The sequence below is a fragment of the Protomyctophum parallelum genome, assembly GCF_964188405.1.
Source record: "Protomyctophum parallelum genome assembly, chromosome: 8".
Classification (NCBI taxonomy): domain Eukaryota; kingdom Metazoa; phylum Chordata; class Actinopteri; order Myctophiformes; family Myctophidae; genus Protomyctophum; species Protomyctophum parallelum.
In genome coordinates, this window is record NC_139703.1 from 1,413,396 (window position 1) to 1,439,461 (window position 26,066).

The 26,066-nt window shown below is 44.5% G+C and overlaps 1 protein-coding gene across 2 annotated transcripts in view; it reads right to left on the bottom strand.

The window, feature by feature from the left end:
- magi1b (membrane associated guanylate kinase, WW and PDZ domain containing 1b) overlaps positions 1-26,066 on the bottom strand; it is a 246,312-nt gene that overhangs the window by 6,467 nt on the left and 213,779 nt on the right. For both annotated transcript variants that reach the window (XM_083771923.1, XM_083771922.1), the window contains exons 18-22: positions 24,526-24,617; positions 21,522-21,714; positions 14,449-14,883; positions 9,700-9,867; positions 581-677 (exon numbers count right to left, since the gene is read on the bottom strand). In XM_083771923.1, the coding sequence (XP_083628049.1) occupies positions 581-677; positions 9,700-9,867; positions 14,449-14,883; positions 21,522-21,714; positions 24,526-24,617 (985 nt within the window). The remainder of the gene's footprint in view (positions 1-580; positions 678-9,699; positions 9,868-14,448; positions 14,884-21,521; positions 21,715-24,525; positions 24,618-26,066) is intronic.

Here is a 26,066-nt window from a genome sequence, read left to right on the forward strand (position 1 = left end):
TAGTGGAATACTACACCTCCATGATATCTATGTACAGTACTACTAGGGACCAATCCAAGCCTTTTGTACTGTAAATACAGCAGCAGGCAAAAGGATAGTCTTGCGTTTCATAGCAATTTGTTGCTGTCGGGGAAGACACCTCATCTTATCTATATTTAACGTTTTGTGTTTTTTTTTTATTAATTAACATCCTACTACTGCATCACACTACTACAGCACAGTCACACCAAAGATCTGACTACAAGCTCAAAACGTGTTCGTTTTTCCAATTTGAATCCTGAAAAGTAACAGTTTTGGACATATGAGGTTTCCACCCGACACAGAAGCTCTCATGCAATACGCAGGGTACGTAATCACATACAATATAGACTGCAGAGAGACAGTGTAGTGCGGCCTCAAGAAACTAGAATCCCAGGTAAACCAAGCACCTATAGCTAATTTAAAGTAAGAAATACGCTATCTAAATAGCAATCTGAACACACAGGACCCAGCGCAAACAATGCGCCTTGCAGCGTGCATATAGATAACATGCTATCTAAAATGACATCAGCAGCACTCAATGTCCCATGGTGCACCTCACCTGGGCTCTGGCGCGGCCGTTTGCTGCGGTGTGGTGTGAGTGGTGGTGATGGTGGCGATCTTCTCTGCGTTGGTGAGCAGGGACGCATTAGACGACTCTGGTCAGGGTGGAGAGGAGATACAAGGCCGTCAGTCAAACACAAGACAAGCTGGACTTTCATTTTATTTGGTAAACACATTTATGCATATTTTTGTCATTTCACTGCCGCTAGAGGGCGCTATCTATGCCCATGGGTCACGGAGTAGTTTTTGTATCGATAGGAATTACTCTGTGACCCAGGGGGGGCAGTGAGGACTTCGGCACTCTCCTTCTTGTATCTATCTATCTTGTCTTATTCGCCCCGCACCGACTTCAAATTCGCCATGCGCGTTAAACATCACCACCGAAATTCGGCTACGCACGTCGCAGACAACCCGAGGGAGTGCAGTGCCTGGCCGTTGAGCCGGTCAGATAGGCGGTTGTCCAGAACCACTGCACATGGACTTTCCAGAACCACCATATAATGATATCAGGGATCTCCATATATGGGCATAAAAGGGACTAGGACAGACATGACAGATCTCCATAATATGGAGCATAGAATGGACACAGACAGACTCTGACAACGGGGATATAACGGGTATTGCATAGCGGGGTGCATCGCTCCCAACTTGCGGCTCTCCCGAGTAGACCCGGTGCGGTTAATAAACTGCACATAATGAGCCATGCCACAAGCAAGCTATAAAAACATCTAAGTGTTATTAAAGTACTGTTTGCCTCACCTTAGGAAACCCCTCACCTCCCCCAACAATCTAATGATGCTCACTTATCTCTGCTCTTAATCTCTCCACCATAACGGGGTGCCATCATTTGATTACCAGCTCCCCTCTGCACTCCCAGGCCTCCTACAGTATACGCTCTCTATTCCTCTCACGATGCTCACCGCTGCAACACCGGTCAATTCCCCTCTCATCTATTCATCTCCTCACGCCTCCGCTATTCCCCTCGGAGCCTGTCGGCTTAATTTGTCTATCGTCCTCGGCCCACGAGGTGCTGCCTCAGCCAATGGGATGGCGGAGGCGCGGGGCGGGGGTGACCTTAATTTCAAGACTGAGGGGGTGAGAAGAACCTGGGGTTCAGCGAGTGTGTGTGTTATGGTTTTTGGCTTAGATCTCAGCATGGGCGCGCACCTTAAAATAGACGCCCCAGGTTTCTTCTAGCGTCAGCTGTAAAGTGCCAACATTCTCACATGTTTTGCCTTCATCCAACCTTACAGTAGTGCATGTTTTACGGCGATTCCTTTGATCGATTTCGACATCCTGTGCATTTATGAGAGTCTCTTGGCGACTGACTGTCCCCAAACGTGCCATTTTGAAGTCGGAGTTGTGGTGTTTAAACGTGGAACTCCAAACGCTACTTGGGGAAGAAACCAAGACTGTCTGAGATACGCAAATGTCAGAATCGATGAAAGAATTCTCTGAGATATCTTTCGTGATCCAATTAAGGCTAATGTTCTCTGATAAGCCTTATGTCTCCACACACCATCTTTTTCATCTACTCTAGCCCATAATAAGCTACTCTTTCTGTTCCATTGCCTATCTTCTCATTTAACCAATCTCCGTTTTTTTCCCCAGAAACAATACACCTCCCTTCCTCTCTTTCCATTCCCCTCAGTCTCTCTGCTGTAACATTCAGGACACACGGGAGAGCCACAGAGCCTCAATCTATCTCTCTTCTTGCCTCGCCGCTGATATGGCGGCTCCGTGGCGAACCAAACACCAAAGCAACCGAGAGACGGCAGAGAGAAAGCGCAATGAAAATGAAATAATTCAGGAGCCAGAGTCAGTGTGTTATCGTATATCGTTCGGGCAGAAACCTCTTATCTCCCTATTAAAAAAAAAAAAAAAAAGTGTGTTGTTTTTCGTAAATTAACGCCCCACTTGTTCACAATACGGCGTCACACAAACAGCATCACAAGTAGCTGATCTGTAAATCTCGAGCTTGTATAGATCCACCCCGTTTGCGGTTTATTTATTTATGAATCCTGAAATCTAACAGTTTTGGACATATGAGGTTTCCGCCCGACGATATTCCCCCCCCCCGAGTGTGTAAACAAAAAAGGGGTCACACACTACCTCACTCCGGGCGCCCATAGTACTGTACATTCCCACCGGCAATTACACCAGGAGTCAGCGAGGTGTGTGCGCGCTCACTCTGTGATGCAAGGCCGTGGGGTTTTGGCAAAGGGCATTAGCTGTTGATATACTGTATAATACGTATGTGCGTGCACGTGCGTGTGTGTGTGTGTGTGCGCACGGGCGTGCATGCGTGTGCACTGCCTGGGAAAATAGCTTTAGGAGGAGCTCGACTCTGCGGTGGAAGCAGGCCGCTTCAGCTTCCATGCATGCAATCAATGCCAGAGCACGGAAGAGCTGCCTTCAGTGGAGAGACGGGAGGGGTTTCTTTTGGACCGTGCATGGTTTAGAATGGCAGGATTCCACCGCAAAAAAACGGCATTTAGGTTTATTTATAGAGCACTGTCACGGGGCAGCCCGTGCCCTATACACACACACACACACACACACACACACACACACACTGATTAACCCATTCTGACCTGAGATCAGATTCTAAAAATGTCTTCTACATCCTGACAGTTTTCATTCTGACCTGAGATCAGATTTTAAAAATGTCTTCTATGTCAGTCGCTCTTCGATTTTTCAAAAATAGCAGACCTACAAGCTCGTAGCGCGCCACTCGGTGGAAGTCGGAGTTGTTAACCTTAATTTCAAGACTGAGGGGGTGAGAAGAACCTGGGGTTCAGCGAGTGTGTGTGTTATGGTTTTTGGCTTAGATCAGATAGATTTGGCTTAGTTTTTGGCGCGCCACTCGGTGGCGCGCTATGAGCTTGTAGATCTGCTATTTTTCAATAGCTAAAGCATAACATAGTGCTAACACCAAAAGGGGTTCCCGCGCAAAATGGGTTAAGGACATTGCACGCACGCACACACCACACAGACTGTGGGTAGTGGGGCAGACAGGTCCTATCATATAATGTCAATACTGTTGACGTATGCATTTACAGGATGTACAAATGCAATGATACACACAGGGAAAACAGTCAGTTTATTAAAGGTATATTCAGTGATTTCACTCAAAAAACCTTAGGTTTCGTTTTTGGCTGTGGGACCCAGCCTTTCGTCCAATCAGGATAGAGAGTCAAAAACGAAACCTAAGGTTTTTTGACCCCCAGGGGTTAACTGGGGACAGGGAGGAACTCCTTATATGGCCAGCACACTCTATAGTAGGGAGGATTATCACAACAAAACAAAAAAATAAGTGATATTTGAATTAAGTGAAATCACTGAATATACCTTTAACCTGTGTGTTTATTGTAACCTCAGTATTTGTATGGCCTCTCCAGTGCTGGCACTTTAAGAAGGGGGGAAGGTGCCAAGTACTGTTGAGGAGTAGGGGTGTTCCACAATGTCACGTATCAAAGTATGTCTATTATCTGGGGAAATGAATGTAACCCCATATGATGTATAATCTGAAATAGAACATCTAGGTATGGGGTTACTTATTCAGGTTCAGCTGATATCTGTGAGCTTGTAGATACGCTTTGTATATTTAATTGCTTCTCTGTGGGTGGTAGGATCCTCTCCTATAAAGGGGAGACTGCAGGCAGAGCTAGTCAGTGAGGCTCGGGCAGGCATCATGCTGACAGCCCCGTGAGAGAGCTGCTAGGGCCCATGTCATGGGCATATAGCCCAGTGCAGTTTGTTAGTTTTCCTTTTTCCTATGTTGTGCGTTAAGTATTTTTGAGTTGTTTGTTTTGTATTTTGGCCAGTATTATCTTTGCTGTTTGATTTTATCTGCACTAGAGCTGGAGTTTTGGAGCAATAAAATCCACCAAAAAGCATCGCTGACTGTTTTTGGAGCCTTGGCCCTCGGGCAACTTTACAAGCACCTTTCAGAAACAAGTGTAGTTCAAAGTGCAAGTAAAAAGAAATTCACATAAATGCAAAGAAATTAACAAAGGTAAATACAAAAGTAATAGCTTCAAATCTGGTCAGTAGAATTCGTTGAAATTAAAAGTAAATTTAAGATAAGGAATCATGAAGGAAACAGAACATACTTTAGTCTTCCGCCGTAGTCTGAAAACCCACCTTTTCAGACTCCATCATGGCCCATAGCACTGACCCCACCCCCTTAGATAGCATTTCTGCAGACTTAGATAGCATTTGATACAGACTTATAGCATGTTATGTAGACAGCACTATAATTGCATTGTATGTAGTCATAGCACGTCATAGTACATATGTATAGCATAGTAGTATTATGTATAGTTTATATGTATAGTTTCATTATATAGATATTCCACTGTTACTTTCTTAGCTTACGCATGTTTCATGATAAATGTTTTTATGTGATGTATTCCCATGCTTTTTTGTTCTTGCTTAGTAAATCGCTCTGGATTAAGAGCGTCTGCTAAATGCCTAAATTGTAAATTGTTTAGCCCATTCTGACCGGGCACCCATTTTGGTGTCGGCATCATGTTATGCTTTAGCTATTGAAAAATAGCAGATCTACAAGCTCATATCGCGCCACCGAGTGGCGCGATACGAGCTTGTAGGTCTGCTATTTTTGAAAAATCGAAGACACTTTTAGAATCTGATCTCAGGTCAGAATGGGTTAGGGTGTGAGAGGCTAAATCTCATCACACGGTAGTCCGTGGCCCAAATGCCGAGTAAGAAAACGGGCCTTGATGTGAAACGGGTTGAAAACCACTGCTGTATAGTATGATCATGTAGGGCTGTCAATTCACCAACAAAAAAACACAACAAGTGAAAACATGGAGATGAGAGGTTTCTCGGTGTTACACACTAAAAACAGAGGTTCTCAGAGTGGGGTTGGGTTCAGACGGGACCCTTTGGGTTCCAGTGGTGGGATTGGGTTCAGACGGGACCCTTTGAGGTTCCATTATGGGCGTGCTTGAAATTAAAAGGTTTGAGAACCAGGGCGGACGGCTCAGAGATAAAAAAAAAAAACGATATTTTTGCCTCTAAACAAGGACAGGAGACGTGTCTGGAAACACTGAGATACAACGGGCAGAAACCTCTCATCTCCATGTTTTCACTTTTTTTGTTGGTGAATTGACAGCCCTACTTGATCATGCTATACAGCAGTGGTTTTCACATCAAGGCCCGTTTTACTTAGTCAGCATTTGGGCCACGGACTGCCGTGTGATGAGATTTAGCCTCTCACACCCTACACTAAAGTATAGTTATGTTTCAGTTGGATGAGATTTGTGTACAATTCCATGCTTTTGGCAAAACGTTGATCAAAATAGGAATTCTTTACATTCTCTAATTGTGTAGAATTCTTGTAAATGAAGTAGTGCAGATGTTTAACGATAATGTAACTCTTGAGAGCGTAATATGATACGGGTCCATTTGGTTTCATTTTACACTCTCAGGAGATCTATAAGGGTCCATTTGGTTACCAACTCCATCATTCAGCTGGGGACCACCTGGAACCCCCTCTCCAGGACCACTGGTGGTCCCAAGAACCGCCGGTTGAAAACCACTGTTAAGTACAGCGTCACTCAAAAGCATCAGAAGTATAGCAGATCTGCCCGACGTTAACGATATGCATCTTCCTTCGGTTCCCTCCCTCCCTCCCTCCCCCTCTCTTTCTATCCTTCCTTCGGTTCCCTCCCTCCCTCCTTCCCCTTCTCTTTCTATCCTTCCTTCGGTTCCCTCCCTCCCTCCCTCTCTTTCTATCCTTCCTTGGCAGAAGCATTTCGCTGTACTACTGTCTCTGCAGCCGCTTCTCAGTAAGAGACCCTCCATCCGTGCAAAGTGACCAGGAAAACAACAAGCGCTGGACAAATAGCTCCAATTTCTTCCAACAACGCACAGGTTGACAAGGACCGTTGCCTCCTAGGACTGTTGTCTCCTACCTACACACACACACACAAGGCTGCTGTGTGTGTGTGTGTGTACCCACCACACACACACACACACACTTTAATTAAACAGTAGTTGTGAAGCGTGCTGCGGCAGCCTGTCAGATACAGCGCTGTAGAAAAGAGCTCGGTCCCAACAACACAGAATGAAACACTTGCACAATTTCAACATCACACACACACACACGGGCGCACACACACACACACACACAGTGTACACACACACACACACACACACACACACACACACACACACACACACACACACACACAGACACAGACACACACACACACACACACACACACACACACACACACACACACACACACACACACACACACACACACACACACTCAAAAGACCCAATCGACTCGCTCTCATTTTCACATCACACAAAGTTACATCACTCTCCCGTAAGACGAGTGCGTCGATCCGACCGTCTATGAACAGACACACGCACGCACGCACACGCAAACTTGCGCGTGAATGCATCTCAATTAGTTATAATCTTTGACAAGGGCAGGGATGCCAGAGGCACGGCTGCAAAGAAACATAACCTCCATTCCATGAGCCGCCGTGTTGAGACTGTGTGGGGGAGGTTCTGTCACTTTGACAAGCTACTGATGGAAATCGTCTGTCGGGTAGAAACCTCGTGTGTTCAAAACTGTTACTTTTGCAGAATTTAAAATTCAAGAATAGCGAAAGTAGTAGATGCGCAAGGCCAAACGTGGCACACAGATCTGCTACTTTTGATGCTTTTGTGCGATGTTTTAGTGCGATAGACAGTAGGGCATTAATGTACGAAAAAACACAAAAAGTTAAACGGAATGTAAACTGAACTGAACATAATGTCCACATTTCAATTTGCCTTTTGTCACACTTCAGGCTGGCTCAGCAGCCTAGGTTCAGCCCATTTCAAATATGTTTTGTAATTGGTCGTACTATAGTGTCACACAAAAGTAGCAAAAAAGAAAGTTCCACTGTGGGGTTTTAAATATGTTGAACCAATGAAGGGTATTAACAAGAGCTTGAGACTAAATAACTACATTGGATCCATTAGAACACAGGTTCCTTTTTTTTCATCTGTAACATGCAAAGTAACAGTTTTGAATAATTATTATGGAAGGCTGCCACCTGACAGCAACCCTATGATGCCGTCACACACTCACAACCACCACTCAACCAGCGGCAAGCTACTGTAGCATGGTCCAGACTCCATCACCCAGAAGCCCAAGCTACTGTAGCATGTCCAGACTCCATCACCCAGAAGCCCAAGCTACTGTAGCATGTCCAGACTCCATCACCCAGAAGCCCAAGCTACTGTAGCATGTCCAGACTCCATCACCCAGAAGCCCAAGCTACTGTAGCATGTCCAGACTCCATCACCCAGAAGCCCAAGCTACTGTAGCATGTCCAGACTCCATCACCCAGAAGCCCAAGCTACTGTAGCATGTCCAGACTCCATCACCCAGAAGCCCAAGCTACTGTAGCATGTCCAGACTCCATCACCCAGAAGCCCAAGCTACTGTAGCATGTCCAGACTCCATCACCCAGAAGCCCAAGCTACTGTAGCATGTCCAGACTCCATCACCCAGAAGCCCAAGCTACTGTAGCATGTCCAGACTCCAGCACCCAGAAGCCCAAGCTACTGTAGCATGTCCAGACTCCAGCACCCAGAAGCCCAAGCCATTTCAACATATTGTGCTGAAGAACAATCATGATAATCATCCTATTCACCATCGGTTTATTAACAGCACCCCTTAAAGGTTTTATGACATTCATTTTCATTTATTTTTTCTTTTAGGTTTTATGACCTCAATTACACCCAAAAAACCTGAACTTTGAACATTCAGTGGATTTTCTGTGGTCTGAAGTTTTCCATGGGGTTTGGAAGCCTTTTGAGCTACAATGAAAACAGGCAACACAGTGAAAACAGTGACATCTGCTGGCAAATCCCATTGACATATATGGGATTTGCAGGGTCTTACACCTGTTTGAGCCAGAAAACCCCAGATCACAGAAAATCTACTGAATGTTAAAAGTTCATGTTTTTTGGGTGCAATTGAGATTAGAAAACCTAAAAAAATAAGAACAATTCCAATGTCACAATCCCTTTAAAAATCCGTCCATTGGTTAATTAAGATAAATGATGTTTTCAATTCAAATGATGACTTCAAAAAAGGTAAAACCTGATCGATCCTACATGGATCTACTCCAGAAAAGCATTCTAGGGAATGAGTTTGCACGCCTACTGCCAGCCTTCAAATCCATTTGAAAAGTTGAGCAAAAGGCTCCAAAATGGATGGGGTTGGGGGGGGGGGGCTGTCATGAGCTGTCATTATGGGCTCATTAGCCAATCAAACCGAAGCAGAGGGATGAAGAGGGTTGCTGGGATGTCATTTTAAGAATGACACCCATTAGACATATTGGTTCCCAAACAGCCAACCCACCTATCATCAAATAATACCACTGGACTAGAGCAAGGGTTCCCAAACCCTCCAAAGTGTGGGAACCCTTGCTGTAGTCCAGTGGTTCGCCAAACCTTTTAGCCCGTGACCCAAAAGAGAAAATAAGACGTTTGCCCGGGACTCAAACTAGTGAAAATAGCAGATCTTCTATTTTCACTATGCTGCTTAACCCATTCTGACCTGAGATCAGATTCATACGAGGTTTCCACTGGACACACACTGGTCTGATTAACCCCATCCTGACCTGAGATCAGATTCTAAAAACGTCAGTCGTTCTTCGATAAAAAAAAAAATAGCAGACCTACAAGCTCGTAGCGCGCCACTCGGTGGCGCGCTATGAGCTTGTAGATCTGCTATTTTTCAATAGCTAAAGCATAACATGATGCTAACACCAAAATGGGTCCCCGTTCAGAATGGGTTAAATATATTTTTCCTAAATTATGGATTTTCTTTTATTATCTCCATGAAATTACTGAGAAAACAAAATCATTGATTGATCATTTTAATTCATGAAAAATGTAGGATGTTTTTTTTCTTTTTATGTTTTAAAATAATAATAATTAAAAACGAAAAACCTGGGAAACAAAATAATAAAAGGGACCCATAAAATGGGTCCCACCGCCCCGGTGTTCGGGGAACCAGTCCTCTAGTCTACTATACTGTACTGTATAACGTATCATCCTATAAACATGTCACTCACCGTCTCCAGGGATGATGCGTAGGGTGACGGTGTTGCCGGCCTCCTTGATGAGGTTGACGATGTCCGAGTGGGACTTGTTGGTGATGGAGCAGCCGTTGACCGCCAGGATCCTGTCCCCCACCTTCAGCTTCCCGCAGCGGTCCGCCGGGCTCCCCTCGATGATGCGTCCTATTTTGTGGGGCATGGCCACACACGCATTTCCAGCTATGGTCATCGATGGCATCATCAAGCATGAGTTTTGTTTGTTGTTGTGCGCGAGTTATAGTGTAGGGTAGGGCGCGGTCGAGGTATAGGAAAGGAGAGGGAAGAGAAAAAGGACAGGAGATGAAAGGAGGAAGGAAAGAAGGATAGAAAGAAAGAGAGAAAGAGAGAAAGAAAGAAGGGAATTAAGCGTTAAGTCAAATCAACAGTCACCCCAAAGGTCAAAGGTCGGTCACAGAGAGAGGCTGCTCAGGACAGTGAAATGGCAGTGTTGGTATAAAACAGTGGGTGAATTAGCCCTTCACTAAGTCCCTCCCCCAACCCATCCTTGTCCAATAGGCACGTCAGCAGCGAAGAAAGCTTGAACTGCATAGCAACCGTTGCTAAACTATTTGGATTGGCATTGGACAATCGCTTTTTGGGGTGGGATTTAGTGAAGGGCTAATTGGACAGGATTGGGGTCCGGCACCGGAGAAACCCCATCCAACGTTGAGGAACCAGAATTCCAGTTTCAGCTGGTATGTGTCTATCCGACCATCCATCTATCCATACCCATCTATCCATATATCCATATACTGTATCTATCCATATATCCATCTACTGTATCTATCCATCTATCTACACCGTATCTCTCTATCTGCAGTCTGCCATCCGCCATTAGAGGGAAATGGTGCATCGCTTGCTTCTCTCTCAAGCTCCCTTTGCGTCTCTCTTAATTCACCCCGTCACGCCTTCTCACTTCCTCCACATTCAGCTAGACAACCGCCCATCCTCCACACACATCTTCCTCTTCATTCCACTATACTGTACAACTGCCCATCCTCCACACACATCTTCCTCTTCATTCCACTATACTGTACAACTGCCCATCCTCCACACACATCTTCCTCTTCATTCCACTATACTGTACAACTGCCCATCCTCCCCAGACATCTTCCTGTCTCTTTCCAAACCCAACCTGGGCCTGTCGAGCAGTGAACTACAGAATTGAGGGCAGAGCAGAGCAAGAGAAAGTCTTTTCAACGGTGCCATGTGTTTTCCTGTTCACCGGGAATACATATCTCTGACTAGTAGTAGCGGTAGAGAGATTATAATGGTCATACAGTATACATTAATCTCTTTACATATTTACTTTCAAGCTCAAATGTCTGCTCTCATTCTCGGAGCCTGCATGTGGTCGATCAGAATATCTCAAAAGGCTCTCCACCCCCATGGCGTGTAAACTAAAAACAGAAAGACCCTTTCCATAGCTGGCTTCTAAAGAACGTTCCGTGCCTTTTGAACAGGCCCCTTCAGTCTCACCCACACGCCCAGAGAGAACAGAGGGACAGCGGGACAGCTTTTAAGGAGCAGTAAAGTATGTGCAGTGCAGAGGAGCTGTGGTCGGCCACAACAGAGCAAAGATCACACGGCTCAGCAGAGAGACCCCCAGGTAGCCGACGGAAAGCAAAAAGTGGCGATGAAACAGATAATCTGCAAATGACGCATAAGTCAGCGGGAGGAAATTACATTCGACCCCCATACTCCTGAAGCTTTTTTTGTTTTTTAATCCCCACATAGACTGACATAATGTTAACCTATATCCAACAGCCTCCGTTTTGAGATAAGAAGTTCACTTAATCAGACTTCAGGATCAATAGTTCCCTTAAATAGCGTTCTCTCATAATTTTTCCTACTTTAATCCCCGTCTCGCTGCACTCCGGCTCATTAAGTCATCATTAAGCTCTTTATCCCATTCTGACCTGAGATCAGATTCTAGAAATGTCTATTACATCCTGACAGTTTCATTATTAATCCATTCTGATCTGAGATCAGATTCTAAAAGTGTCTTCGATTTTTCAAAAATAGCAGACATACAAGCTCGTATCGCGCCACTCGGTGGCGCGATATGAGCTTGTAGATCTGCTATTTTTCAATAGCTAAAGCATAACATGATGCCGACACCAAAATGGGTGCCCGGTCAGAATGCGTTATACAGGACAACCTTACCTCGGCAGCAGAAGGAGCCATTTAAGTCATATTTAAGTGCAAGCTTGAATAAAACAAATGTCTTATGTAACGCCAAACTAACTTGAGATGAATTATGAAAGCCCAGAGTGACTCAGTGCGAGCGGTGGAAGAAGAAGAAGCTTTTCTGTGTCTTCTCGTTCTCGACAGTGGTTTTGGGGAAAAGGAAGCCAGGATAAAAGCGTTGCTTTGCGTTTGATGAATGCTGGTATTGATCTGTTGGGACTGTAAATAGCCTAGCGTCCTTTGGCCCCGGCTGTCTGGGCTGTTTAGTCGAGAGAGGAGAATTTGCACGCTGTGAGAGAGAAAGCCTTTATAAAGAGGACACGGGAAGATAAAAGATAAGATTTCAGGGATTAAAAAACAAACTAGAAAATGACAGTGATTGAGCGTTTAGTGGAGGCGAGAGCAGCAGATTGTGTGAATTGAAAGTCGGCGGGTGGGTGCTGTGTGGGTTTAAAAAAATATTGAACCAATGGAAAAGTAGTAACACGAGCTTGTGACAAAAAACATTACCCTGGATCCATTATAACACAGGTTATTTTTTTTCCACTAAGAAGACACCATTCTGTCATTAAAGGTGATATAGACAAGTTTTCAGACAAATTTTTAAATATATATAAATGTATTCTTTTGGCCTTTTCCCCCTGTATCTTTCCCTATATTATGATGCTGAGGTGTTCTCCTGCAACAGCACACTCCCCCTTTGCCCCCCCTGTGGCTGAATGCGCTGTTTATATCCACTACAGTTTACTACTCGGGACGTCGGAGGGGATTTAAACTTTTAGCCAATTGCAGCGCGAGGCAGTGACGGTGTGTTCAACCCAGCACTGCAGTATTATAATGAAAACGCGATGCGATTTCAATTGCAATGTATAATATTATCCCCATATCTTAGTTTCACTAACAATGTTCATGTGAAATAGTATGTTGTATGTATAGTGCATGGTTGGGTGGTGTGAAACTGAACAACACCAGCAGCAATAAGCACCCCACACAACTCAGGATCCTTAGTCACAGAACAACTCAGACCCCAATAAAATCTCCTGTTTAGGCCTACATCAATATCGTTCTCGTTCTCGTTCATGTGGAGTGGGTTGTATGTGCTTTTGTTGAAATGGTGGAAGTGGAAGTGAGTAATAGTATTTCACCCTGCACCGCCGCGGCGACTGCCTGCCGGCCGGCCGGCCGGCTTGAAGCATGCATTCAACCCGTGCTCGCCAACGGTGACAGACCGTCGCGGATCATCATAGCGATTTTTCTTCATTGCAATGAATAACCGTGGACAGAGTAGTTCACATGAATGAACGATGCTGTAGTGGCATGGGGCATTTGAGGGGCAATGTGTTTTATATGCACGATTACAAATAAAAGAGAATTGAATTGAGAGCCAGTGAGTCTCCTCTACTTCCTACTTCCTCATTTGCGGGACTCTGTGTGATATTGCGATTATGCTACAGTTACCCTTAAAAAAACATGTCAACTCAATGTCATTGTTGTAACTAAGATATCGATAGAAATTCATAATTTTGTAATGTCATATTTAGCCATACGAGCACAATATCCATAGCGTCCGTCCCAGCAGCAACAACAATCCCATAGCCTGAAGTGACCTGGCTCAGCCAATAGAATGAGGGGGGGAGGGGGGTGGAGCTAGATATGCATTTGTTTGGAAACACTCACTCACTTCTGTGTACAAACACTGGAAACTTGTCTATATCACCTTTAAACTCAAGTGACTTGAGTTTAGTCATTCTAACATGATAACGTGGTTATTAATAATCGTTTCTTTGGGATGGGACACGAAAATTACAGGAACATTAAGGACTCACGTTGCTAAGTACTGGAGCACGGACATTTCTGCGATTGACTGCAAAGTCCCGGCGGATCCAGTCATCTTTCAGTTGCAAAATAATAACATTTATTTCATATTTACATGCCGATTTAAACTCTGACATTTAAGTGAAATGTAGCCTGCTATTGCCGCGTTTTTTTTCTGAAAGATATAACCGTTTTGGAGATATCTGAAGACAGATTCTGTCAACAGCATAATTTGCCAGCACCACTGTACTAACCCATTCTGACCGGGCACCCATTTTGGTGTCGGCATCATGTTATGCTTTAGCTATTGAAAAATAGCAGATCTACAAGCTCATATCGCGCCACCGAGTGGCGCGATACGAGCTTGTAGGTCTGCTATTTTTTTTTTTATCGAAGAACGACTGACATTTTTAGAATCTGATCTCAGGTCAGAATGGGTTCATCAGACCAGTGTGTGTCCAGCGGAAACCTCGTATGAATCTGATCTCAGGTCAGAATGGGCTAAACATGTAGTGTTGTTGTTAGTAGGAATAAACACAGAAGCACCCACAAGGAAGTGGCCTATGAAAAGGGAGGAGCCTAACCGAGTTCCTGTTACTACACAATAAAATGAGGTGTTGCCCCCCAGAGGGGAAAAAACAAAGGGAATTTGTATTTTCTATGTTTACAGAATGTGTTCGCAGATTGCTTCCTGGTACAAAAACACGGCAGGTCTCTTACCGAAGGTGGTGCCGGCCTCGGGCCGCGACACGGACGACACGATGACGAAGCCGAAGCCCTCGTTCTCGCCCCGGCGGATCTCCACGTCGTACGGCTGCATGGCGGTGGAGGAGGCGGACAGGGGGGCGGGCGCCGCCGACGACGGGGGCGCCGGGATGGCGGCGCCCGAGGACGAGTTGTTGTTGTTCGGGGGCGGCGGCTGCGAGTTGACGGGGGGCGGAGCCGCCACGGCCTGCACGGCGTTGTTGCCGCCGCCGCCGCCTCCCCCGCCGCTGCCGATGCCGGAGGTGGAGCCGCTGCCCGAGCTGACGGTGTTGAGGGAGTTCTGGCTGCCCTGCGGCGTGCGCTTCCCCATCTCCTCCGTCAGGCTGGGAGCCTGTGTGCTGCTGTGGTGGGAGGAGGCCGGCGACGGAGGCACGTCGCCATCCGCCTTGACTGGAGGGTGGGGGAAAGAAACGACATGGTTAGATGGAGCTGACTGGAGGGTGGGGAAAGAAACAACATGGTTAGATGGAGCTGACTGGAGGGTGGGGAAAGAAACAACATGGTTAGATGGAGCTGACTGGAGGGTGGGGAAAGGAACGACATGGTTAGACGGAGCTGACTGGAGGGTGGGGAAAGAAACAACATGGTTAGATGGAGCTGACTGGAGGGTGGGGAAAGAAACAACATGGTTAGATGGAGCTGACTGGAGGGTGGGGAAAGAAACGACATGGTTAGACGGAGCTGACTGGAGGGTGGGGAGAGAAACAACATGGTTAGACGGAGCTGACTGGAGGGTGGGGAAAGAAACAACATGGTTAGACGGAGCTGACTGGAGGGTGGGGAGAGAAACGACATGGTTAGACGGAGCTGACTGGAGGGTGGGGAGAGAAACGACATGGTTAGACGGAGCTGACTGGAGGGTGGGGAAAGAAACAACATGGTTAGACGGAGCTGACTGGAGGGTGGGGAAAGAAACAACATGGTTAGACGGAGCTGACTGGAGGGTGGGGAGAGAAACAACATGGTTAGACGGAGCTGACTGGAGGGTGGGGAAAGAAACAACATGGTTAGACGGAGCTGACTGGAGGGTGGGGAAAGAAACAACATGGTTAGACGGAGCTGACTGGATGGTGGGGAAAGAAACGACATGGTTAGACGGAGCTGACTGGATGGTGGGGAAAGAAACGACATGGTTAGACGGAGCTGACTGGAGGGTGGGGAAAGAAACGACATGGTTAGATGGAGCTGACTGGAGGGTGGGGAAAGAAACAACATGGTTAGACGGAGCTGACTGGAGGGTGGGGAAAGAAACGACATGGTTAGATGGAGCTGACTGGATGGTGGGGAAAGAAACAACATGGTTAGATGGAGCTGACTGGAGGGTGGGGAAAGAAACAACATGGTTAGACGGAGCTGACTGGAGGGTGGGGAGAGAAACAACATGGTTAGATGGAGCTGACTGGAGGGGTGGGGAGAGAAACAACATGGTTAGACGGAGCTGACTGGAGGGTGGGGAAAGAAACAACATGGTTAGATGGAGCTGACTGGAGGGTGGGGAAAGAAACGACATGGTTAGATGGAGCTGACTGGAGGGTGGGGAAAGAAACAACATGGTTAGACGGAGCTGACTGGAGGGTGGGGAAAGAAACAACATGGTTAGACGGAGCTGACTGGAGGGTGGGGATATTTAGAACCAATAACTTATAACCGAACGAAGGGTTATTCTTTTTCTTATACATCTAGGAATCCACACAAAAAGAAAATAGATTTTTCTTATAATAGACTAAATCAATTAGACTGATTAATGACTTAACCCTGTATTACACTTCATTGTACAATGGTATAGTGTTCCAAAAATATCTGGAAAAATGTGAAGCTTGTAGAGGAGATCTGCTATTTTCAATTCATCGTAATCAAAGTTTGAAATAATGCCGTTGATTTGAAGTCGTCATAATGGGCACAGCCCCACCGCCGCTGAGACTTCACAACAAGTGGTACAAAGTATTGCATCACACGTTGAACCTAATAACCCATTCTGACCGGGCACCCATTTTGGTATTAGCATCATGTTATGCTTTATCTATTGAAAAATAGCAGATCTACAAGCTCGTATCGCGCCACCGAGTGGCGCGATACGAGCTTGTAGGTCTGCTATTTTTGAAAAAAATCGAAGAACGACTGACATTTTTTAGAATCTGATCTCAGGTCAGAATGGGTCCATCAGACCAGCGTGTGTCCAGTGGAAACCTCGTATGAATCTGATCTCAGGTCAGAATGGGCTAATAATAGACGAGGATGGGCCCTGGCTGTTACTCGCTCGGCAACATCTGACACTGCTGGAGGGGTTTGACAGCTTGATGCCTCGAGAGGGGAACGTGCTTCTCCACCCGTGCAACAACTTCAGTGCCCCCCCCCCCCTCCAATCCCCAAAAGAAACTACCCAGCACCAGCCTGTTGTTGCAGGACTGTGGACATTTCATTATGGACGTGGGAGGGAGGGAGGGAGGGCGGGATGGGAGGAGTAGCTCATATTTGTGTTTGCCATGAGACAGACGGGGAGCAGACGCCACACTAATGTCTGGCCATTCTCATCAGGCAGAAGGCTGGCCGCCCTCTCCATCACATTTATGAGCCCTCCTCTATCCCTGCTGCTGAAGGGCAAAGCTGAGCTCAGCGCTGGGGGGAGGAGGAGTCGGGGGTGGGGTGGGGTGGGGTGGGGTGAGCGGAGGTGGCGGGGTGGTGTATGCCTGCAGACCGGAGCCGTTTAGCGTCGTCTAACTAGTGTTTACACGGCCAGACTGTTAACCCATTCTGACCTGAGATCAGATTCTATAAACGTCTTCTACATCCTGACAGTTTTCTGATAAAGCTATGTTTCTATGTCAGTCGTTCTTCGATTTTTCAAAAATAGCAGACCTACAAGCTCGTATCGCGCCACTCGGTGGCGCGATACGAGCTTGTAGATCTGCTATTTTTCAATAGCTAAAGGAGCCTCGAGGAAGAGGTGACCCTCCCCCCATGCAGTGGTGTTTATCGAAGCTGTTTGGAAATGTTTAGGATTTTTTTTTTTTTTTTTTTCTGTGGGATCCCTGGCACAAAACCTGTAAAGATGGGGATCCACCAAGACCCCAGTAAGGCTATATCCAACGTTGAAGCTGCCACTACCTATACTGGCGAAAAGTGGAACTGCAGCACGTTCATGGAGGTGGATGGACGTTCAGTGACGTAAACGTGCGTCGCAGGCTTAACTTCCGTTCGATCGAGCCATTGATTTATAAATGGTACTTCCGGGCAGTCTTCCGGGTGCTTCAAAAACGCTACTGAGCAATTTCAGTTGAAATGAATAGCGGGGTTCAGGGTTAGAGGGTCCTCCCTCTATCCTTTATAACTCTATGGGATCCACCACACCCCAAATGCATATCAATTTGAGGGTCCTTGCCATGATGAAGTTTGAGAACCACTGCCCTAGCGAATAGGAAGCCAGGTTCCTGGGCTCCCAATGGGGCTGCGATGAACACAAATGGGAGCCTGTGATGAACACAGCTCCACTAGCCAACACTGTTGCACTAATAAAGTATGACTTTTCCACCCAACAGAGACGATAATATAGTAAAGGCTACCTCTAGGTTATGCAAAAAACATCAATAATTCATTGCATCACTGATTACACAAGGAATAATTTCAAGCAAAAAAGGAAAAATATGTAAATAGTAAGCACAAGGACGTGAACATTGTGAATCTATAGGGGATATTCTTCACATCTGGCACATTGTGGTTATGCTCTCATTTCGCCCTGGGGCATATCAGCCAAGACAAAATTAATAAATAAAAAGAGAGAAAAGAAAAGGCATTAAATACTCTAATTGGATCCCAAGCCAATATTAGCCATTGAGAAAACGTTGGAATTTATGTAAATACATTTTATTAAAAATATTGATTTTCAAATACTGTGCAGCAGTGTTTCTCAAATAAAAGTGGGCTCGACTGAAACTATTACACTACTAAACTATATACTAACTAACTAACTATAACTAACTATATAAACTAACTATTAAACTACTAAGCTATATGAAGAAATATGTTTCATTTCAGTCAAATTTAAATTTTCTATTTTCACAAAAAAAATAATAATAAAAACTAGAAAAAGTGCCCTTCTGGGCACAGGTCTCCACCAGGATAGGAATGTAGGACATTGCAGCTTGCCTTCATCTGGTGGTTGGATAAAAGGGCAACAAAAGTAAATTAGAGGTAAAAAAAAAATTCGGCCAGTTATAGCGCCACCTTGAGGCTGAGTTGAAATTGTTCATGTGGCATTTCTTCCTCGGCCTAGTGGGAATGTGCGTGCACAATTTCACGGAAATCACGCGATGTGTTCATGATTTGCAGCATTTTGTTTGAAACTGAGCACTCCTGTGAACTTTGGAAGCCAATCTTAACCAATCAGGATGGAGTCTGATAAATCTGAAAGACCCATTTCGTTGAATGGCTCTAGAGAGACTGTGTACCAATTTGCGCGATGTTTGGACAAAATCTGTAGGTGTAGTGCAAAAACTTGTTTTGCACAAAGCGGCCTCCTGGTGGCGCTATAACAGGCCGTTCTGGAAATTCTGGGGCAGAGGTTCATCGTTGGCATCCAGGGAGTGTGTGTGCAAAATTTGGCATCGACCGGGTTAACGGTGCCGGAGATTAGCTGCTCACGGACACACACACGGACGGACGGACACACGGACGGACGGACGGACACACGGACGGACGGACGGAGTGCAAAACATACTCTCCCCCCATGCCTTCGGCCTGGTGGAGACAACTAAGCTATGATGACTAAAACTAAATTGAAAATTTCGTCAACAGATGAAAACTAGACTAAAATGTTAGGGAGACTAGTGGAGAAGAGAACTAACAGAACTAAAAGACAAGACATTTTTTTGTTCAGAGCAACACCCAAGAACACCCAAGCACAACCAAACATAAAATGAATTTATGTTTGGTTGTGCTTGGGTGTTACGCTCTGAAACTAGCAGATCTATAAGCTATTTTCAGCAGTGTAAAATCGGGCATTACGACGCCATCAAGGCCCACCAACATAATATGCTACTTTTTAATTGTGAATCCTGAAAAGTAAGACACATGAGGTTTCCATCCAACGTTCTCATGAATACTTTATGCTTTCAATCACTAGTTTAATTACTTTTTTCAATTATCTTGATATGCATCGGATAAATTATGGCCCCCTTAATTTTGAAATGTTTCGGGACCGGAAGTTCCAAGATGGCGGATTTAAATTTGCCGAAAAAAAGCGTCTTCAGAAACAAAGGGTCTGTACAAACCAAAGGGGCTTCCTTCTGTCCATATTCTTTTGCAGTCTATGGTTAGTATAGTAAACAATGTGTTAGTTAAACCAAGGTTTGGTGGTGGTCTCATCTGTTTGGATATGTGTGTATAATACACACAAAATGGTAAATGGTAAATGGTGCATTTATATAGCGCCTTTATCCAAGGCGCTTTACAGAGATTGTGCATTACATTCACCCATTCACACACACATTCATACACCGATGGCAGCGGAAACCATGCAAGGCACCAACTAGCACATCGGGAGCAATTAGGGGTTCAGTGTCTTGCTCAAGGACACTTCGACACTAACTCTGGGGGAGCCCGGGTTCGAACTGGCAACCTTACGGTTACCATCCAGGCACTCTACCCCTGAGCCACCGCCGCCACACATACAGTAGTACCAAAGTAACTAAGTACATTTACTTAAGTACTGTACTTTACTTGAGTAATTCCAATTTTCATTACTTTTACTCCACTACATTTATTTGAAAACTTTAGTTACTAGTTACTTCATAGATTATGATTATTATTGCAAATGCGACGCATTGTGAGCTTGTAGATCTGCTATTTTCAAAAGATTTTTATACATTTGAAAACTTTAAAATGGGACAGTCTGCACAATTAGTACTTTTACTATTGGTACTTTAAGTACATTTATGAAGCCAATACTTTTGTACTTTTATGCAAGTAAATGTTGAATTCCGGACATTTACTTGTAACAAGAGTATTTCTATATTGCTGTATTGATACTTTTACTTAACCCATTCTGAACGGGAACCCATTTTGGTGTTGGCATCATGTCACGCTTTAGCCATTGAAAAATAGCAGATCTACAAGCTCATAGCGCGCCACCGAGTGGCACGCTAAGAGCTTGTAGGTCTGCTATTTTTAAGTGGTGCAACCACTTCTACATCCAGCATGCAATGTCCGTGTACCTGTTTGTGATGTGTGTACCTGTGTGAGCACAAGTGGTGTGCGCATGCGTGAAATTGGAACAAGAGAAGTATGTGACATGGCTGCCACCTGCTGGACGCAAACGATACAGAGAAGAAATTGGAACGACACAGAGAAGAAATTGGAATGATACAAATTGGAACGATACAGAGAACCAATAGACGGGAGTTGCACCACTTGGTTCACACTGGTGTGATTTTTCTTAAATCGAAGAACGACTGACATTTTTTTAGAATCTGATCTCAGGTCAGAATGGGTTAAGTAAAGAATGTGACCGCTGATAAAAAACGTTTAACCCATTCTGAACGGGAACCCATTTTGGTGTTGGCGTCATGTCATGCTTTAGCTATTGAAAAACAGCAGATCTTCAAGCTCATAGCGCACCACCGAGTGGCGCGCTAAGAGCTTGTAGGTCTGCTATTTTTCGTAAATCGAAGAACGACTGACATTTTTAGAATCTGATCTCAGGTCAGAATGGGTTAACCCATTCAGAATGGGTTAAACGGGTTAACCCATTCTGACCGGGCACCCATTTTGTTGTCAGCATCATGTTATGCTTTAGCTATTGAAAAATAGCAGATCTACAAGCTCATATCGCGCCACCGAGTGGCGCGATACGAGCTTGTAGGTCTGCTATTGAATTGAATTCAATCATTGAATTGATTGAAAAATCGAAGAGCGACTGACATTTTTTAGAATCTGATCTCAGGTCAGAATGGGTTCATCAGACCAGTGTGTGTCCAGTGGAAACCTCGTATGAATCTGATCTCAGGTCAGAATGGGTTGAGTAAAGAACGTACCCGCGTAGCCAGTCTTGCGTCTGACGGTGAGGTTGACGTGGCCCTGCTTGGCCGCCTGCTGCATCAGCTGCACCACCAGCTGGTGAGACTTGCCCACCACGGCCGTCCCGTCCACGCAGATCAGCTCGTCGCCCGACCGCAGGCGGCCGTCCTCGTCGGCCGCGCCGTACTTCACTATGTGGCCGATGTAGATCTGGGCACAGGAAGAACAGAAAACACAATCATGAGTTTTTTTTTTTTTTTTTAAGATTTATTTATTGATAATGCAGATATTTACCACAATGAGTTACAGAATCATGATTTTTTTTTTTTTTTTTTTAAACAAGACAAGACAAACTCAAAAAAAGAAAAGACCAAAAACAGTAAAAACAAACCCCCCCCACCCACCCCCCACCCCAACCCCAGAAAGGAAAACTACACAGCTCTCATTACTCTGTATTGTACACAACACCTCTTGACAGCAACAACTCGGATAAATAACTCGGATGAAAATAACAATATAAATAAAAACTCAAACTAAATCAACCCAGAGGAGATATTGAAGGTAGAACCTCAAAGAACCTGCCCCATAGTAGCAGGCCTTCTTCTTACATTGTACAGTAGAGAGTTTTGTTTTTTAGGCAGTAATATAAATTACTGCATGTGGTTCAAGCAGATATATGAGGGGGGATGGGGGGGGGGGGGGGGGGGGTGAAGCATAAAGTTACCATCCAGCGTCGTCTCTGTCGGGGTGGAAACCGAAAACAATCCAAAACATTTACTTTCAAATTCAAATTAAAAAACGGTGAAAAGCGGCAGATCTACAAGCTCGACAAACGTGTCGCGAGCTTGTGGATCTGTTACTTTTATTGCTTTTGTGTGACGCTTGCAGGTGAGCTAGTATGATCAAGTAGGGCATTCATTTACGAGAGAAAACACAAAAAGTTTAAATACGGAGATAAGAGGTTTCTGCCCCAACAGCGACGATATAAAAAGTTGGTATCTAGCACACAGGTCAGCCCAGTTTAAAAACCTAGTCAGTTCATCTTTAGTGCATCTTTCTCCAGCTGGCCAGTCGGCACAGCCATCAGATCGCTATCTCTCCCCTTCTCTCTCTCTCTCTCACTTTCTCTCTCTGGCGCGTCATTATTTTTTAAACCCTCTAGAAAGAGCCAACAAAATAACAAACAAGACTGACTGATTGAGGTTGCACCAGTCACATCAAAGGGAAAGGCAGTGCCGTCGACATCAGACCGAATTTGTCCCGACACAGAACGTACAAGAGAAATGACGAGGGAGAGGTTGATGGGACTGATCTAAGAATAGAGATGCAAACAAATTTATGATACATGGTCCGATGAGTCTCAGACGTAAGTAAGAAATTATTTATGCCCCTTAATCAGTCCCTGGCATGTTGTTTTTATATGTGGCCTACTGCATTACTCAGCTGCATACTGCACTTCCAGTTTCTATGTAATTGGAATCATTATTATTCATGGTACAAAGAAGAGAAAACGGTAAATCAGTCATGCTTTTAGGGGGCAGTTGTAGATGGGTGGGTAGAGGGGGGCCTGGGCTAAGAAACGGGTCCAAGTGCCGACTAAGCTTGTAGATCGGCTGTTTATGCTGATTTCCAAAAATGTTTTAACCCATTCTGACATGAGATCAGATTCATACGAGGTTTCCACTGGATACACACTGGTCTGATTAACCCATTCTGACCTGAGATCAGATTCAAAAAATGTCAGTCGTTCTTCGATTTTTCAAAAATGGCAGACCTACAAGCTCGTATCGCGCCACTCGGTGGCGCGATATGAGCTTGTAGATCTGCTATTTTTCAATAGCTAAAGCATAACATGATGCTGACACCAAAATGGGTGCCCGTTCAGAATGGGTTAAATAATAATGTGGTTAAATGTGTATCCGGGTTTCATAAATAATGAGCCAAAGAAAAGTATTAACAAGAGCTTGTGTGACCACTAAAACAGAACAGAACTAGAACGATGTGGTGGCCTCAATCTCTAATTATAGGCCCCTCTCACTAATCGTGTTAGCCAATTACAATGTCATGTCACCCCCTGTGATCATGTGTATTATTGTGTAAGGGGATTTATCCCCCCCCAAAAACATGTTTTTGCAACAAATGATCACATTTATCACACACTGTGTTGATTAAACCACCCTCGACATGTGAATCAAATTTTGGGTAGATTGGACATTCCGTTGATTGGCCCCTCCCACTGACTTCGGAAGACAATTACGGCCGAGTGATACGGACTAGCAAAATTGTGCCTGTGGTGTTTTAATTGGATAAGGTCCAAAGATCACGCGTACCAATTTCTTGTGAGATTTGGACAAAATCTGTAGGTGGAGGAGCAAAAGGTGTGTTTTGAAGATAATTCAAAATCCTGACCCAAACGGGCGTTGCCTATATGGGGAGATTGCGTCATGACTCATGAGCCAAGGAATCATGGGAAAATACATTTTCATTTTATGACCTACGGTTCAAAATTATAGGCCAAAACGATAAAGTGGGCTGTTATACAGTAGCACAACCATGAGGCAGACAGATGTTTTGTAATTATTATGAACCTCCCCTCCAAGTTTTGGAACTATAGCCCTCATGGTTAGCTTTCGCATTTTCCCATTCATGTCAATGGAGAAATGTTATGCACATTTAATATCAATTCAACTATACAACATTTCTCTGAGCAAAAAAACAAGCACATGATTCCTGGTGAAGCCGGTCAATTTGACATAATGCTCAAATGTGTGCCGTCAAAACTGTGAGACAAGCAGTGCAGCAAACTGTGACAAAGTGTGACATGCAATTACTATAGTAACCACATAAATAATCCTACACTTATGTACAGTACATACCTGTACAAGACACCTTGAACTACTGCAAGGGTAATGCTGTCGACAAGGAAATAAAGGACTGCTTCCAATACAGTGCACGTATGTGCGCCGTTGCCCATGGCATGCATCCGAGTAAAACACATAAATAAATCAAATAAAAGCTCACCGGCTCTCCTGCCTCGTTTCCTCCCAGGATCCTGAAGCCAAAGCCTGTGTCCTTCCTCCACAGGAAGATGTCCTGCTCCTGGAAATCTGGAACTACAAATGAAAACCCCACAGCGTTAGGCACCATTCACGCTTCATGCAGTCATTTGCTGAAAATAGCATGCCTACAAGCTTATTGTTCAGTCTGCTATTTTCGATTTGTGACATCCGGCTCGAAGGACCAATGGCTGCTAACTCCTAAATCCAGTGGTGGACAGTAAGCACTCAACCGCAGTTACTTGACTCAAAGTACAGATGTCCTGGTCAAAATATTACTCAACTACAAGTGAAAGTTGCTCTGTCAAATTTGTACTTATTTGTACTTTACTCACATTTAGGAACGTGGTTCATAAATAATTAACTATTGAAAAAGTACAACAATTTTGGTATGCGCTGCTTTGTTGACATTTAGAACTTTCCCTCCAAAAATTCAAAACATAATTGTCAAACAATGTCAAAACTAGTGAAAATATCCAATATAAAAGCTTACAACGCATCGTGATGTGACACGTTGCAAGCTTATAGATCTGCTAATATATATATATATATATATTCACTAATATTGGCCTTACAGTAAGACCAATATTACTGACAATTACTGCAAGTGGTTAATTCATTACATTGTCTACGTCGGGTGGGAATGCAAAAAATAAATAAATAAATATATGGCTTCTACCCGACATGCCCATAATATATTTTCTGTTCCTAGAAAACGTACAATATTTGTCTTTGAAAAGGAGTAGAGTAAGTATACAAAAAATTACAATTACTCAAGTAAAGTACAGACCAGATACCCCAAAACACTGACTTAAGTACAGCACTCTATGAATAGTACTTCATTGCTGTCCTCTCTGCACCAAACCTCAGTGGATTAATCAAACACACTGCAGCAACAACACCGCTCAATCAAGCTAATCAAGTTAATCAGCCCCTCAGAGTAGGTGCAGAGCCCTAACTCGATGTTAATTCTTCCATTTATACAGTAACTCTGAGTGAGAGTGTACAGAAGGTACGGTAAGTCTTAAAACAGCTCTGTATTCTGATTAGTACTCATTGCTAGAGTTTGTTCAGTAACAGAGGTCTCTCTGTGTCTCTCCGGGTCTTTATTAAACCCATATACTTTGTTGACAGGGGCCCTTCCAGGAGTCCCTCTACACCAGGGGTGCCCACACATTTTTGACTTGAGAAGTACTCACTAAAATGATCAGCTCAACAAGATCTACCAGAAAGATCTTTATAGTGATGGGTTATTTCCGACCTTTGAACAAATACGACGCAGATTCAATTTACCCCAATCACATTTATTTAGATTTCTACAGATAAGACATTTTCTAACACAACACACTGCTTCATTTCCAAACATACCTCCCAACTCATCAATGGAATCTATACTTCTACCTGACCCATTGCTCAAAGGAGGTGTTTCTATTATTTATAATTCTCTCTCATGTTTAGATAATAATGCCTCCTTGGAGTATTTAAAAACTGCTTGGGAAAACGACT